We start from the raw sequence: 13,870 nt of genomic DNA on the forward strand, positions 1-13,870 counted from the left end.
AGACAGAACAATGGGTGGTGTGAAATAGAGCACTAATGATGGAGAACATTTTCAAGGTCACCAGTTGCTATGTTGCACCACAAAAGCAGCATTTTAAAGTCATTGGTTGTTCATTTATCATGCAGGTTATACTTAAAACTCAGATTTCTGGGAGGGGGGGAAGTTGCTTAGACAGGTAAAAAAGGTAAGACTAATTGCATTTCAAGCCACAACTCTTCAGGAAGTGATCTACAACATTGCCAATTCTTGTGGTTTTACCATTATGATCCAAGAACATTCACATGGAAAAGCAGCAGTTAGCTCCCTGAAATGTGATTTGGCAAATGCTTTTCTTATGACTCCTGTTTTTCTAATAACAGACCACTCCCATGGGCTTTGGTTAGCTTAAGTTGAGAAAACACCAGGGAAGAACAATTACCAAAATCCTTATTAAATTACAGCATCTCTTCATGCATAGCATGAGACATTTATAAGCCTAAAAGGATTTATGGGATGTAAGTCTTCTTAGCTAGGAGAAAAGGAAACAGGTGAAGATAGAGAGACATATAAAAAGACCTACCAAGCCATGTAAACAGTACCCTAAATGCTAAATAGGGAGGGCACTGAAGCAAAAGAATTCTGAATTGTAGCCATTAGACCCAAACAAACACCATTAGAGTTGGGTTTTTACTGAATCAGGGGAAGCCCTAGTTAAGCATATGAGTCATAGATGTGGCTCTGAACTGAAGACATTTCTTAAAGAGCAAGATGCTAAAGAAAACCACATCATCAAAAACCATGGACTGAACTTGGATGAGATAGAGTAGGAAAAAATGTTTCAATTTGGAATTAAGTTTTAAGGCTTACTCAAATTGTTTAATCATTTTTTTCTGGTGTCTTAACTATTGCTTCTCAAGCATTCAGTTTAAGAACATCTAAGTAATTGCTTAAACAGCTACCTTCACTGCTGTAGTTCATTTAGTGAATAGACAAGTTTTTCTCCCACAGGAAGCAGGTGTCAGTAATCCCCCCTCCATTACTCCAGGGATCCTTCTCAAAAGGTCAGGAGCAACCCACTCATACAATAAAATACACTGACATATCCTTCCTAGAACAGCATTTCCTCTATATGCATGTGAAGAACTATTACACAATGAAGCCTAATATAGCTTTATCTGGAGATGCTGATTTTGTCAAACATGAAGCAAAGATGAATCAAATCTTTGTGACGTAACTACACAAATCTAAAATGTCTAGAATTGAGAAATACATGGCTCTTCCTCCAGTGATCTTCAGTTCAACTCTAAAAAGCACTAATAAAGGAGTCCTAAGTGACTTCAAACAGCACTGCCATTAAGTATATTTTTAGCTCCATTACACCATCAAGTTTCAAGCCATCAAGTTTCCCGAATGTTTGCACTGAAGCTATATCCTAATCACTATTCCCTTAAGACTGTTAGCATGGTTATCTTTAGGGAAAGTGGCAATGCCACTGTGATGATACATTGTCTTATCTGATCACTTGCCTCAACTACCCTGTATTTACTTGTGGTACACCCTACAATTACTTTCTTCTATTTCTCCACCTGTGTTTTTATTCCCAAGTTCTGTAAGAATATTAAATAATCAACTCATCACTATATAAATAAAGCACCTGATCAGAACAAATGACCTACAGGATGCTTTCAGCTACCCCCAAGTAAACATACTGTTTGAAGCTCTAATACTAAGAAGTAAAAGCAAATATATGCAGTTTATAAATCAACCATTTTTTTAATGGAAGACTTGGAATTACACCTCAAAACTCAACTAACAGAAGCTTTTATAGATTCTCTCCGCATTCTCTCCACATCAGTCAAAATTCACAACAGGCAGGGTTTCATAATCACAAAAGTAATCCTAAATAAGGCAGGACCAGCTGAGTAGATGCAGGTAATTGAACAACAACAAAAAGTCTAGGACTTTATTTGGAATATCACTTTTAATATAAATATTTTGTATACAAAAATAACCAAAACACCCTGTAGTTATCTCAAATCCTCAAGTTGTCGTCTACTTAATTTCCTGATAGTTTGGCAAGCGCTTGTTTTCTCTGCTCTGAAGTCATATACTCACAGGCTTCTAAAATATTTACTATAATTAAAGTCTGTTGAACTGTTTTTGCTTTTACCCATATTCTTCCATTCATTCCCAGCACCAGCTCAAATGGGTACAACTGTGACAACTCCTGAATTATTTCACATTTGGGAGCCAAGAGCCTGTAAATAAGATTAAAAAAGGAAGGAAAATGTAAACATTCACATTTGATAAACAGTGCATTATTTTAGTCAGTAACTAAGCTGCAGCACTGGTATTATGGGAGCTATTATAACTACTCCAAAAGGTTAGATGATCCAGTTGCGTATCCCTCCAAAATAGTCATACAATATCAGATTTTTCATTTTCCTCTGAAAATATATGCACTTAAAATACAGCACTTGTGAATTTATCGCTGTTTTTCTAACTAGATTCAGAAGAGTTACCTGAAAAATTTAAAGTAAATTGTTTCTTTTATAATAATTCTATAATTCTCTAAGTTCTAAAACTACTGTTTGTCAAAGCAACATTTTGAAGTGCTGTTACTTACTAGTTTAACACCAGAGGTAAAGATTTTTCCAAACAACAATTCCCTTCTCCTCCTTTAGGAGGCAATACTAACACAATTAGATGGAGACCTTTTTAGTTTTATATCATAACACATCTCACATTCAAATCAAGCTTCAATAAGCTTTTTCAAAGAGAAAAACATATCAAGAGTAAACAGTAATATACTGTTATTTCTTTACTCACATATAGAGATGGGCCACAAACCAAATCATTTACAAAACCCAGATATGAAATAGCTACTTCGCATTTCTAGATTGCTTTTCCAAAGAACAGTCCCCCCCTACCACCTACCTTAATCACCAAAACAACAAAGCTTGACTATCATTTACCTGTATCAGCTGGTACTTCCAGATAGTCACAGAAATCTTGTATTTACCACAGCATTAACCTAAGTAACTCCAAAGTTTGAAATACATTTCAAAGACTGAAGTGTTTCCTGGGTTAACATATCAGTTTTAAATGAAAATTCTACTTTTTTTTTTTGTATCTGTATCCTTATTTCAAGGTAACATTTTTCTTTGGAAATTATAAAATAAAGTGTATTGATGTGAGAAGATTCCTTTACTTAGTGGGGGATGTAAATTTAGCTGACAGCTCTCATTAATCAGAAAAAGAATTTTCATTTAAGCTTCAAGACAGTAGGTACATACTGAAACCACACCTTGAATGTTTGATTCCCTCAGGTATGGTTGTATTTTCTATACTGCCTTGGCAGCTGCATCCCTTTTTTTTTTTTTAAAAAAAAACAGGTTACAACACAATATGGAAGAGCATCTGGATTTCTTCAGGGGGAAAAAATGTGTTATTTCTGACTCAAAATACATGCATCTTCCATCCAGTAAAACTAGTATAAATGCACTAGAACAACTACGACTCATATCCTGATTATTGGTTAGTCCATACTTCTCAGAGTATAAATAATTGTGCAAGTTCTACCTAAAACTACAACCTTACATGTTAAGGGTGACTAGTTTTCTTGGTACTTACTTTCTTATCAGACCTAAGGAAACTTTAAAGAGGAATCCATCTTCTCCAATTACTCCCATGCCACTTGCTCTTCCACTACTGTCTATACAGACCATCTCTGGTTCCATGTCTTTATTTGCTACAAGGAATTGACCATAAATAAGGTCTCCCACCTAAACCAAACAGTGTCAGAAAGCAGAAAGTATTACACATGATCATACTGCACATTCATAACAAATATTCAATTTATAAAGATCCTCCAGGATGACACAAAATAGTTGTAAAATATTGGTGAAAGAAAAGTAGAAATTTTTATTCTCTTCTACTAAATACAGCTTTCCATATGAACAATAATATTGTATCACTACTAGAATCTAAGAGACGTTTACAAAAAATACAGTATTCTATTTTATGGAGGTATTCTTCTTTTCTGTTTTGAAATACCAAACATGAGTTCATCTCCTTCTCCAAACTTTAAGGATGTTAAAAGTCAAGTCTAAGCAGCTTACTCTTGTAACTGTTTATCAGAACCACAAGAAAGCCACACCAGCTTATTTTGCTTTCCTTTACAGGCCATTTTACATTCTGGCGATGGTATTTCAGCTGAACGCAGAAGCAGTGACACGCACGTGCCATGCTTTCAGCGGTGTTATGAAACAACCCCCGTTTTCTCCCAGTATCAGCATAAGAACTCGTTTTACAACCTCAGAGTGCCCCCTTGGGGCGAACATTACCGCACGACCAGCATCTACCGCTGGCAGCATTATGGAAGAGATAATAACAAAGCAACGTTTTTGCTTTGCCGTCCGGCTGACCCGAGCACCCGTGGATGAGGAGAAGCGGTGCCGCCCGGCGGGCGCTACCTGCACGTTGGGCCGGTTCCTTTTGGTCGCTCCCTCGAAGGCCAGGTAGGACAGCGAGGCCTGCTCGCTCCCGCCGACGTCCAGCCTGAAGACGTCCCCCGCCCTGGCGGTCACGATGCCGATTACCTGGTCGCCCTTCACCGGCACGTACTGCGGGCAGCGACACGCGGCTCAGCCGGGGCCGAGCCGGGCCCCGCAGCAGCCCCTCGGGAGGGGCCGGCCGAGCCCTCCCCGCCGCCCCCCGTCCCCTACCCGCTTCTGCTGCGAGTCCACCCAGTAGGCGCCTCCTGCCGTCGCCCCGCCGCCGCCGCCCGGCTGGCGGTGCCGCAGGAGCCCGCACTTGGTCACCAGCAGCCCGGCCGCGCAGCGCCGCAGGCCGGGCCCGCATAGCAGCCGGCCCCGCGGGGCCGCCCCGGAGTCCAGCGGCAGCTGCTCGGCGTCGTGGTCGGGGCGAGCGGGCAGCAGCAGCACGTCGCCCGGCAGCACCACCTGCCCCACGCGAGCCTCCGCCGCCATCTTGCCGCTGCCCGCCGCCATCTTGCCGCCCTCCGCCATCGCCGCCGGGCCCCTCCTCCAATCGCCGGCCACGTGGGAGCGGCGTTGCTTAGTGACGCGGCAGCACGCGCTGCGACCGGGCAGTTGCGACCGTTCGGGCCGTTGGGGTCTGAGGGTGGCGGCCGGGGCCAGCGGGCAGAGGCCGTGGGCAGACGACTGGCAGCCGTCCGCAGGGCGAGGTGCCTGTTGCCGCAGAGGCAGTCCTGGGATGGAGCTTGGGGAAGGGAGGCAAGGTCCTGGGCTGCGCTTATATGGAGCTGGGGGCAGCGGGTGTGGGTGGGGGCCGCAGGTGAGGGCGCTCGGGGCACTTGAGGTGCACCTGAGGGCCTGTCTGGGCGCCCACCCTGACAGCCCGCCGCCGGCAGTGACTGCCCAGCCGCCGCCCCCTCCCGGCCTACCACCTTATTTCCAAGCAGTTTTTTAATGCTACGTGCCTAAACAATGAGTGGGGGCACACAAAACTAAGCACTTTTCTCTACCGTGCTTATTATAGTTGATCTATCATTCGAACGTTTAAGAACTAAATCAATATTAAATGTAAATAACTTTCCTCTATTAACTGCCCGATTAAATTAGCTATAATAAAATAAGAGCTGTAATGTCATATCCAGTATTTGGTACCCGAGTCAATACTTCTTAAAAACCCTAATTTAATTCTGACATTGATGACTAATGTATGTCTGTTTGTTGTTAGTAGATCTGAATGGAGTCTCAATATCTGAAGAGATGCCTGGGAAGTTGCCTGAAAAAGGGACTGGCAGAGGTTGTAGAGCATCGGCCAGCAGACCCAATAGAGTACCTGGCACATTGGATTTATAATTACAAGAGAATCTTAGATGAAGAAAAAAAGGTGGATATATAGTGGATAAATAGTAAATGAAATGAAGAATATCAGATCGTGTCTAGAGATAAATCACAGAAAGTTTAAGAAATTGTGTAATATAAGTTATGGGAAAGATGTTGAACAAATATTTTATGACAGTATAATTGATGGCTATTTAATCTCTATGTTCTTTAACTGATTCTGTGTTACCTCTGAAATAGAGAATGTTGGAGAGGATTGAGCTGGAAAAAGAACGGGAGGCAGCCCTGGAAGAACTTGAAATGTTAAGAAAAATGAAGGAGGAAGAGATGATGATTCAGCAGAAACTCGAAGAACAACGTCAGGTTAATAATATTAATAATAGATAATTATAAAAGCATATGATGTTGTAGAAACTTGTACTACTCAGTATGCCTTTATTCTCTGTATACTGATTTTGAGAAAAAGGTAACTAACATAAAACAAGTATTTCAACCTCACTTTTCTAAATAATAAATGAAATGACCAGTCAGCAAGTGGGAAGAAAAACTTACCTGTGATGTGGTAAGATGTAACCAAAAAAATGAAGGAACGTAAAGTAAAGAGGAAATACCTTAAGACTTATGTGAGAAATAAAATAAGCAGACTGTCTTCTGTAGTTAGTTATGAACAAGAGGTGGTGTAAATAAAGCTAGAATTCAGTACAAAAACTTTTGACAGGCCTGCAAGGAGGCCTAGGAGTAATAACCACTCATTGTCTCAAGATATTTCAATGTAGTATCAGTAAGGCAAAAATGGTAATGGGAATGTATACACAATTATTGATTCCTGAAAATAGTTGGGAATCAATTAATCAATATTGCATATTTAAGCAGCAGCGGGCCCTGATTCTGTCCTTAGCTATTTGAGCATTCTGCTGACATAGCAGTTTAAATCCTATACTATGTGGACTTGAAATATGAGAACTAAAGACGACATCTGTGTTTGAAGTTGTCCTTCATGGATGAGTGTTGTGAATATGACCACCTGTGTCAGACAGCATGCATGCAAGAGCCTCAGTTGTGCATGCTGCTGTATTAATGTAGATATTATTTACTGGATTTTTTTTTTAATTGGCTCACTTTCACGTGATCAAATCAAAAGTGTGATTTAAAATGTAAGCTGATCATATTAAGCGCAGTTCTGGTGTAAGATGTGTTCAGTCTATTTCACTTGCACTTTTTTTAAAATTTGGAATTTACTAATTTGGAAACCAAAAGTTTTGTGCTAAGTGAGTAATTTTAAATAGTATAAACGAAGAATGCTCATACTAGACATGTTTTTTAACCCAATTCACAATTTTGATTTTGGTTATGTAGTCAGGCTTGTTTTGATTGTATGCACCAAAAAGGCACGTGGAAACCAGTTGCTACAACATGACAATGTTTGTACTAACTGTTCACAAAAGGCTACAGCAAGCAGTATTCTCTAGGCCCTAGTGTAGAATGTGAATGCTCAGATTATTTGGTTTCTGAAGTCCTGATGTAATAGGGCTTGCAAAGAGTGAACACATTATATTAGATATTTCCAACTGGAAAATGTAAAGGTTGATGAAGGTGGTTAATCTAAATAGCTTATCATTTTTATTCATAAATTTGATTCTATATGATTCATCTGTGAGATGAAGTCAGATGATGGTGAGAGGACTTTATATTATTAACATAAAATTGTGTTTCATGCCTTTTTTTTTTAAATATTTCAACCATGAAATACATTGGAAGCAATGGGGTGGGGAAAATGGACATGTATTTTTTTCCTTCTAATTTGTCCCTTCATTAAATGACTGCAGAGGCAGTTGGAAGAAGAACGTGCGAAGCTGGAGCTGCAGAATGAAGAAGACAAGATGCAGTTGCAGCAGAAGGATCAAGAGGTTTAAACCAAAGCTTAATCAACGGTTTAAAAATGTTGTTAATCAGATGTCTTTTCTAGATGCAGTCACTAAAGACAAAACACAAGGCAGAAACCCAGGGTTGTTGTATTAAAACAAATTAAAAAGAAAAAAAGTGAAAACTGGGGAAGAATGTCTAACCCCTTGCTTCCAGTCTGTGTTTTATACTTGAATTTTCATCTGTTGTATTAGGTTTCTTTAGTTTATGTTCAGAACAGAGCATAAATTTATTGCAAAATCTGGCTTAAGTTTGGCTTAACTTTTATGAGAAAGTGTTATAACATAAACATGTCTAATTTAAATATTTATACAATAATGTTTTACTGTGTGGCAATGCCAAGTCATTTGCTGTACCTGGGAAAGGGACTATGGCTGGAATTGAAATGTCTTTTAATTCTAAGATCCTTGTGGTTCCCAGGTATTTATGCTAACAGGAGTGCGTATACAGAGGTCCATGTAAATATATTGTCATATAATGCTATTTCAGTAAATAATATAGACGGATATTTGCCATAGTTAACTCAGTAAAGCTTTCAAATCTGAAACACTTCTTAAATTTACAGGGACCACAACATTTTAGAGATATACATGTTTTTAGAGCACTGTTGAAATACTGATAGTGTATAATTGTAGAAAAATGACTGTGAATGTGACAGGGAAAAATGAATATAGAGAAATTTAAACCAAAAATTCCTGTTATTTAAAAAATGATAAAAATAGTATAGACAAGCATGGAGTGACCCCACTGACTAACACATTTGTGTAGCATGCATCTGAAATATTCTCTTTATATTAATACATAAAGTCATTTTAGCATATCTGAAGTATTCACTGTAGATAATTACTCATGACATGGAATACTTTTAACTGAAAACACATTTTCATTACCACAGGGAAGTGAAAAGACAATTGCTGAACTTACAGATAGACCTGGAGCACCTAATTTGACCACAGTTGAGGAGCTAGATGAGAGTGGACAGTTTGAGGTAAGTGTTTAGAAAGAATGAGGAGACTATAAATGATTAATTTTAGGGATTTGCTTATCTGTGTTGACGTATCAAAAGCTAAGACTGTTCTAGTTAAAGCTGTGCTGTTTCTCTCCTGTGATCTTAAGGATGGTATTTTGGCCATAATATTCAAACTGTCCTTAGCCTGTTGTCTGGTTTGTGTTAAGGCATTCTAAAAGTCTCTCTACGTTGGCTGGTGAAATCCTCAAGATTTAAGATGCTTGCCCTTTTGGATTCAGATGTGCTACAAATGAAAGCATGAATATTCTCAAAGAGGAGACAGCCTTCTTTTGCCATGTGAACAGATAGTCATACAGGACATGCACTAAATCATGAAACATGACTCACATTTGAGTGAAGTTATTTGTATTTTTCTGAGTGGTTCTGATTGTTGGTGCAGCAGAATGCAGTCTTGTGCAGAGATATCTGAGCAACTGTTTAACAAAAAAGACCAGGTACTAAGAGTGCACAGTGCTCATTGTGGCAAAGACCCACTGAGATTCTGGTTGTCTGAGCCCCATGCCGGCATGACTACTGCTTTCAGTACTACGGCTGTGACTGAAGTGTGATATACAGGCAACTTCCACGCCTGTATTTTTTTTTTCTGTTTGTACTTATCCAGAGAACTGAGAGGACATCAGTCAACCTTCATTTGTTGTAAGTCATGGCAGTACATTTAACAGTTGATGCCAACTCATGTGAAATCTTCCACTTTATGTGCATTCACTGTAGATAAGAATATTGTTACGTCTGTCTTTTTTTCAGTTAGAGTATTCCAAGTGGTGTTATTTGAGATTTTGGTAGATTTCCTTTTTCCTGTATTAGCCTTACTGATTTGCTCACTTGATTTCTGACATCCGTAGTACAATTCGAGCTCAGAACTTAAAATTGTGGTATTAACATGCTTTATGTTTAGGGTTACTTTAGTGAAAAACAGTATTATAAGTGTTTTCCAAATATAATTGTGACTATATCTATGAATATACTTAGGGCCAGTTTTTCACAGTTACTTTGATATTGCCAAGAGGTAAATCTGATGAGATCTCAAGGTCTTGTCTAGTCCTAATTTGTATAATTTTCTGACAATTGAATATTAAAAACTATTCATGAGGCTTCAGGCATATTTTATGTGTCCTTAAATAAGTGAATTGCAAAACCAGAAGTGCAAATGAGTACCAAACTTACTTGCTGCTTCTTTTATGTATCCTCTTCAAAGTTTTCATGCCTAATGTGGTTTAAAGTTGGATTATGTAGTCCTTTGATGATGTTATTTCAGCTTTTCCAGTGATACATTTGTTGTATTAAAGTACAAATCAAGGACAGATCAATAAAATGAAAATATATACACCTGTACTGCTGAAACTGTTCTGTTCTCAGAATCATAATGCTTCATCCAGACTTACTGGATCTTATAATAAAAGTCAGGTGATTTTTTAATCTTTTTTTTTTCTTTTTACAAAATTCAGTTAATGCTGGCAACTGATAGACTGATAGAACTTTTTGTGTTCTTTTTAGACTGCAACAGATGTCATGGCAGAATCAGAACAAGAAGATTCCCAACCGATCTGAAAGCAGTAAATATATTTTCTATTCATTGCTTGCTGAATAACTTTCTATTCATTGATTGCTGAAGGGCAATGCCTTAATTTATGTATTTTATATATAGAACTGATTTGTATACCTGTTATTTCAGTTTCCTTGCTTTCTGGGTGTATGAAGTCTCTTAGTTCTGGCATGCCATGCTACATTTTTGCTCTTAAACCAGAGTAGCTGTCATGGATGACTTGAAGGAATAAAACTGGAGTTGTGATGAAAGCAGCAAATATATATTTTACTTACTGCCCACTGATTCTTGGAGAGTAACAACTTAAAATTCATATGGATTTTATAGATATAATTCATGTATCAAGGTTGTTTTGGGGTAAGGGCAACAATATGATAATTTGAATCAATAATAAAAAAAAGCGAAAGATCAAAAAAACTTTACAAGAATTTGAAAGGTTTCTGATATTAAGAAAGCATGATATATATATATATGTCAGGAGATGGAGAGAGAGTTCTATACATCAAACTAAATGCAAAAATTTAGTCAGAAGATTTATGCCATCTAGAAGTAACCTTCTCACTCAGTAGACAGGTGTACTAAAAGACCTTCTGCATCTAACATAGAAATCATGAGGTACTTTTTGTAACTCTAGGTGTTTGCTCTGGAGTTTAGATAAACCTTTCTGATTATTGTGTGATATTAGGTGAGCTACAAGTGTCTGCATGTCCGTTTTGGTAAATCAGGTCTTAAAATAATCCTCTGCATTTGTCTTGAATTTGCAAGTCAATAAACTATGTCTGTGTTGATTATCTTTGCTAAATACCATTTTTGGTTTTCAAAGCTTCACATCTAAAATTTTGGAAGAATATTTAATATTTTCCATATCTATTTAAAAATCATTTTTATATCCCTTAAAGATTGCATTAATTCTTATCACAATTTTCTGTAATCACTGATACCTTGGTACAGGTCGTAAAGAATGTTTCATGTCTATTCAGTATAAATGGAAAACACACCAGCCTTGAGAAATCCTCTGCTTCTTGGTTTAAAAGTGTCTTCATATCTCAGTGTCTTCTAATAGCATGGGTTACTGGACAATTAACATTAGGATATTGCCAATATTGTATGATGGGATACTCTTTGTTACGAATTCAGTGCGTAGATAATGTATTTGCCATTCTTCAAGTGTGGGATGAAAGAATTTTTTGGGTAGTTTCACTTTAATTCATTTATATTATAGCTAGCTTTAAGATCTTTTTCTTTGGAAAATGTTAAAAATAGGTATACCCAATAGGCAAAGGTCAATCATGTAATAAATAAGGTCAAACATGTAATAAATATTTTTCTGCTCTAAATAACTTGTTCTGTTCATGCAGCTCATACTAGGCAGAATCCTATCAATTTTTTAAAAGGTGTGCACTGTTATTTTTAATATAGTAATATATAGCTTTTTCCTTACATATAATAAAGTTGTTGGCCATTATTTAAAAAAATGCTATCACCCTCTTTATTGTCACATTGATTTTATTGAAGACGCTATTAATTGTTTATATGCCTTTTATGACATATATTTTCCCAAAAGGGAAAAATGGCATTTCCCAGGTATAAATATTTACAAATGTTGATTTAATTAGCAAACTTAACAAAAATTAAACAAATTTAACCAAAAATCTTGTTATTTAGATATGTTGACTATGAAAATTTCAGCCTTCACATTTAGTTAGGACATATGCTTAAGTTATAAGACAGGATTTTAAACATGCTAGTAAATAATTCTAATTACTAATTCCAACAAGTGGCTTTCATTGTCTATTTTTTCATAACATTTGTGTCTTCCTTTTATTTGGTTATACGTGTGTCCACTAGAGTGCATCCTTAAAAAAAACAAGAGGTGGCTGTGCCTGTTACAAACCATGATTATTTGTCATTTTGTTTCATCTTGTTTTAATTGTGACTTTTTCTTTGTGATCTTTCCGTTGCTATTTCTCATTTTCTTTCTAGATAGCATTTGAATTTTCAAATGGAAACTTTTATCAGAAAATTCCTTTAGCAAGGGTCAAAATAAAAAGGCAGATTCCAGTTTACTTATTCCTTTGCTGTTATATTAATCTGATCATGTACATAAAGTACGTAAGACGAAATAAGGTGTTCAAATATCGTTCAAGAGAATTCCCATTGTTCAGAATCTGATGTGCACATACCTAGTGCACTGATTGCCTCCTGCAGCTTTATAGGAATTCTTATCTTAGATACGGGATCAGAGGGTAAAGTATTGTTGGTTCAATACTTTCTTAAGGTGCAAAACAGTTGTAGGTAACTTGGAAATGTTACTGTAGTATACAACAGGGATGACTTCTGCTTAGTTGTGTAAGCTAGGATGGAAATGAAGACAGCTTAAAATCACTGCCTTCTCTTTCTGTACTTCAGTCTTTGGAGTACAGCTAGAATAGAGCCTGGAACAGGAGGAGACAAGGAGGAAGATACCGTTCCATTGTTACTGCAGATGATGTGATTCCAGAAATGTTAGTACAACTTAACTTTTGCATAAAATCTAAGGGTGTATATTGAAAAAACAAAACAAACAAACAAACAAAACCCAACAACCCGCAATTACCTAAGTTAAGCTACAGCTTTCTTTTCCATCAGAGGCAGATAATAGAAAATGTTGGTGAAAATATCATAATAAATACTGACAGAAGATTTACGAAATTATACATTTTCATTTCTTCAGACCAGGAACAGACTTTTTTGGTCTGTTAAAAGACCCCAAGTACAGATTCTCCAGAGAATGTGCTGATAGTGATGTACCCAATCACAGCTGTTCTCATTCCAGCAATACTCGAGCATAAGGATGCAAACAGATATGAAGCCCAAAATAGGACAAAATGAATCAGTTTAACTACCAGTCATTTCATAAAGATGGAAATTCAGCTCTGCAATGTGAGAAAATTCTCCTGGAAGGAAAAATATATGTTGCAGCAAGCACATTTTTGTGTTACCATTTAACAGAGTAGGCTTTATTAAGTAAACAGTCCTCTTTTGATAGGTGATTTTCCTTCATAGTCTAAAGAAACTGATCCTTTTGTAAGCAAAAGCTTTTCACAGCAACTTGCTAATGGCAGTGAGAGTTGGATGAATTAGTTGGGATTAAATGTAAAATTGATTTCCTCTGAACTTTGCTAATACAGTTTACTTACATTTGAAGTCAGCTATTATTTGTTTTACTTCTGTGAAGTTTTCCTGTTCTTAGGTTAGATAAAGAACAGTGTTGTCTACTGACTACAGCTAGAAGAGAGAGGCTAATCCTGATTTTACTGATGGACTGATGCAATGGACTGATGCAAATTTTAAAATATCTTACCAGCTTGTTTGATTATTTTATTTTATTTTATTTTAATTTTATTTTGTTTTGTTTTATTTTATTTTATTTTATTTTATTTTATTTTATTTTATTTTATTTTTTAGGTTTGTTTGGTTTCTGGCATTACCATTACCACTCATGCAGTCTTTGTGCTATATACTTGTGTATTTGTTTCAATTCAGATGATGGAAGAAACTACGCTATTATAAACTTTTATG

The 13,870-nt window shown here is 37.0% G+C and overlaps 2 protein-coding genes across 5 annotated transcripts; one reads left to right on the plus strand and one right to left on the minus strand.

The window, feature by feature from the left end:
- Positions 1–1,941: 1,941 nt before the first annotated feature.
- On the minus strand, positions 1,942–5,009 carry EXOSC3 (exosome component 3). Its single transcript, XM_035537041.2, has 4 exons — positions 4,707–5,009; positions 4,455–4,604; positions 3,613–3,764; positions 1,942–2,237 (listed from the first exon to the last, which is right to left on the minus strand). Exons 1-4 carry the CDS (start codon positions 5,007–5,009, stop codon positions 2,036–2,038), a joined length of 807 nt encoding a protein of 268 aa, XP_035392934.1. The 3' UTR covers positions 1,942–2,035.
- Positions 5,010–5,046: 37 nt separating this feature from the next.
- Positions 5,047–11,100, plus strand: DYDC1 (DPY30 domain containing 1). 4 transcript variants are annotated; one of them, XM_035537051.2, is made up of 6 exons: positions 5,047–5,188; positions 5,707–5,859; positions 6,054–6,176; positions 7,640–7,720; positions 8,632–8,724; positions 10,261–11,100. In XM_035537051.2, exons 2-6 carry the CDS (start codon positions 5,713–5,715, stop codon positions 10,312–10,314), a joined length of 498 nt encoding a protein of 165 aa, XP_035392944.1. In that variant the 5' UTR covers positions 5,047–5,188; positions 5,707–5,712; the 3' UTR covers positions 10,315–11,100. The 4 variants fall into 4 exon arrangements, with proteins under 4 accessions (XP_035392944.1, XP_035392976.1, XP_035392966.1 ...); XM_035537083.2 differs by having other exon boundaries at positions 5,052–5,188; positions 5,704–5,859; XM_035537073.2 differs by having other exon boundaries at positions 5,101–5,237.
- The last annotated feature ends 2,770 nt before the right edge of the window (positions 11,101–13,870 follow it).

This window comes from Cygnus atratus, chromosome 7 (genome assembly GCF_013377495.2).
Source record: "Cygnus atratus isolate AKBS03 ecotype Queensland, Australia chromosome 7, CAtr_DNAZoo_HiC_assembly, whole genome shotgun sequence".
NCBI classification, from domain to species: domain Eukaryota; kingdom Metazoa; phylum Chordata; class Aves; order Anseriformes; family Anatidae; genus Cygnus; species Cygnus atratus.

Bases quoted from the DNA above. Each gene is read 5' to 3' on its own strand.
- EXOSC3 (XM_035537041.2), bottom strand. From the start codon at position 5,009: ATGGCGGAGGGCGGCAAGATGGCGGCGGGCAGCGGCAAGATGGCGGCG. The intron at 4,605-4,706 runs GTAGGGGACGGG...CGCTGCCCGCAG, and splicing joins TGGACTCGCAGCAGAAGCGG to TACGTGCCGGTGAAGGGCGA. The intron at 3,765-4,454 runs GTAGCGCCCGCC...TGTTTGGTTTAG, and splicing joins GGAACCGGCCCAACGTGCAG to GTGGGAGACCTTATTTATGG.
- DYDC1 (XM_035537051.2), top strand. From the start codon at position 5,713: ATGGAGTCTCAATATCTGAAGAGATGCCTGGGAAGTTGCCTGAAAAAG. The intron at 5,860-6,053 runs GTGGATATATAG...CCTCTGAAATAG, and splicing joins TCTTAGATGAAGAAAAAAAG to AGAATGTTGGAGAGGATTGA. The intron at 8,725-10,260 runs GTAAGTGTTTAG...TGTTCTTTTTAG, and splicing joins ATGAGAGTGGACAGTTTGAG to ACTGCAACAGATGTCATGGC.